At 40.8% G+C, this 2,500-nt stretch overlaps 1 protein-coding gene across 6 annotated transcripts in view; it reads left to right on the top strand.

Moving 5' to 3' along the window:
• LOC125046049 (dihydropyrimidinase-like) overlaps positions 1-2,500 on the top strand; it is a 91,200-nt gene that overhangs the window by 31,375 nt on the left and 57,325 nt on the right. For all 6 annotated transcript variants that reach the window (XM_047643661.1, XM_047643663.1, XM_047643660.1 and 3 more), the window contains one exon: positions 1,900-1,974. In XM_047643661.1, the coding sequence (XP_047499617.1) occupies positions 1,900-1,974 (75 nt within the window). The remainder of the gene's footprint in view (positions 1-1,899; positions 1,975-2,500) is intronic.

Below are 2,500 nucleotides of genomic sequence, written 5' to 3'. Positions count from 1 at the left end.
AATGTAATATGGGTTGCACTGTGAAAAACAGCAAGCTTACTCGAAATTAGGAACCAGTGGTCTTGGAAGGAAAAAAGCTGGTGGCAGCGAAGCGAGGGGAAGATGAGGGTCAGTGCTCTAGGGGAGAGGAGCGAAGATGAAGAACGAGTACTGTGTAGGGGGATAGGGGATGGGAGGAAGGGGGAGGGTCGATATCAACATAGAAAATCGGTAAAGTTGTGTCTTGTAGAAGAAGCATGGACTAAATAGAGGGACACGTTGAAAGAATAATTATAGAAATGGGAAGAAGGGAAGGAGGAATAGAAAGGGCTTTGTGAAGGGACTGTCGAGGAAGAGGGGGAAGAAGGGGAAAGAGCCTCGGTTTCGGCACGGGTAGGCCTATTAAGAAAAATCCGTATGGCGAGGACTGGCAGGGCAGGACAAGAACCACATGAATGGGGCGAAGCAGAGGGACAGGCAGAAGTGAGGCAGTGTGAATAGGGAATGGGGAAGAATGAGGATGCAGGAGAGGGACAGATAGTGGTGCAGGAAATAATGGTTAAACTGTGGGTAAATGGGGGTAAGAGATAGAATGTTGAAATGAAAGGAGAGGGAGGGACATGTAAATGTGATACAATTAGGGTGGAAGGAAGGGATGGATGAGAGTGTGACGAGAAAGTGAGTGGTGATTAGAGAGATACGAAAGAAATGGATGGAAGAAATTGAGAGGGAATGAAAAAAGAAAAGAGGGAGAGATAGGAAGAAAAAGAAAAGAGGAGTGTGTGTGTGTGTGTGTGTGTGTGTGTGTGTGTGTGTGTGTGTGTGTGTGTGTGTGTGTGTGTGTGTGTGTGTGTGTGAGGGAGAGAGAGAGGGAGAGAGAGAGAAAGAGAGAGAGAAGAGAGAGAAGAGAGAGAGAAGAGAGAGAGAAAGAGAGAGAGAAAGAGAGAGAGAAAGAGAGAGAGAAAGAGAGAGAGAAAGAGATAGAGAAAGAGAGAGAGAAAGAGAGAGAGAAAGAGAGAGAGAGAGAAAGAGAGAGAGAGAGAAAGAGAGAAAGAGAGAGAGAGAGAGAGAGAGAGAGAGAGAGAGAGAGAGAGAGAGAGAGAGAGAGAGAGAGAGAGAGAGAGAGAGAGAGAGAGAGGCGGGTACAGAAGAGTGAAAAGAAAATAATGACAGAAAGAGGGAGAGGAAGAGAACGGCAATGAGGGAGACATAAGCATGAGAGAAAGAGAGAAAGAGGATAATGAGACGGAGAAAGAAGTGTGTGAGAGAGGGAGTGAACATATGTGTGATAGGGGAATAAGAGGAAGAAATACAGAAAGCGCAACAAAGAGTAGCAAGAGAGAAAATGAATGAAAAAGGGAAGAATAAATGAAGAGATGGGGTATAGAGAGGAATAAAAAGAGTAAGAAGGAAATATAAGATTTATATTTGAGAGCGATAGCAAGAGAGAGAGAGAGAGAGAGAGAGAGAGAGAGAGAGAGAGAGAGAGAGAGAGAGAGAGAGAGAGAGAGAGAGAGAGAGAGAGAGAGAGAGAGAGAGAGAGAGAGAGAGAGAGAGAGAGAGGGAGAGGGAGAGGGAGAGGGAGAGGGAGAGAGAGAGAGAGGAAAATAGAACAAATTTAAGTGATGTAACAGAGAGAGAGGAAGAGAGGAGAGTGAGAGAGAGGTAGTGAATATGTGCGGGAGTGGGAGGGTGGAATTAAGGGAGATTCAGGGAGAGGGAGGTAGTAGAGGGTGAAAGAAGGGCGGTGTAGGGCTTCAAAAGAAAGCTGAGAAGAATACCTCCAGCGAAAACGAGGCGCAAAGCAGCTACGAAAAAAATTCCTAGGTCACGTTGCAGAGACGCGGAAAGAGGCTGAAGGCGTAGCCAAAGGACATGCAGTGGCTCGGTTGATTAATTTTGCTCTCTTGCATGTTGCAGGCAGAGTTGGAAAAGAGTACAGGACAGCGGAGTGAGAGCGCCAGTGAGATCAGTGAGCAAGACGCTACATTGCAGGTGAGTTTTCCGGATTTGTTTATATATGATTTGTTTTATACTTTCTCCTTTTAACCCTGCTTTCAGTTAGATGTTATAGTAATAATACACGCGAACTTCCTATTTTATTAATGTGCCATATTCTGATGTCGGTAATTGGTTCTCAATGTTATATATGTGTATGCATATATATATATATATATATATATATATATATATATATATATATATATGTATACATATATATATGTATGTGTATATATATACATAAATATATACACATACATACATACATGCATAGATACATACATACATATATGTATACATATTATATATATTTATTCATTTATATATGTGTGTGTGTGTAAACACATACATACAGACATACATATATATATTTATATATATTTATATATATATGTATATATATGCGCATATATACGTATGCATATATATATATATATATATATATATATATATGTATATATACATATATATGTGTATGTATATGCATATATATACATACATATATATATATATGTATGTA

Source organism: Penaeus chinensis, chromosome 38 (assembly GCF_019202785.1).
Source record: "Penaeus chinensis breed Huanghai No. 1 chromosome 38, ASM1920278v2, whole genome shotgun sequence".
Lineage (NCBI taxonomy): Eukaryota > Metazoa > Arthropoda > Malacostraca > Decapoda > Penaeidae > Penaeus > Penaeus chinensis.
This window is presented reverse-complemented; position numbering and strand designations above follow the sequence as displayed.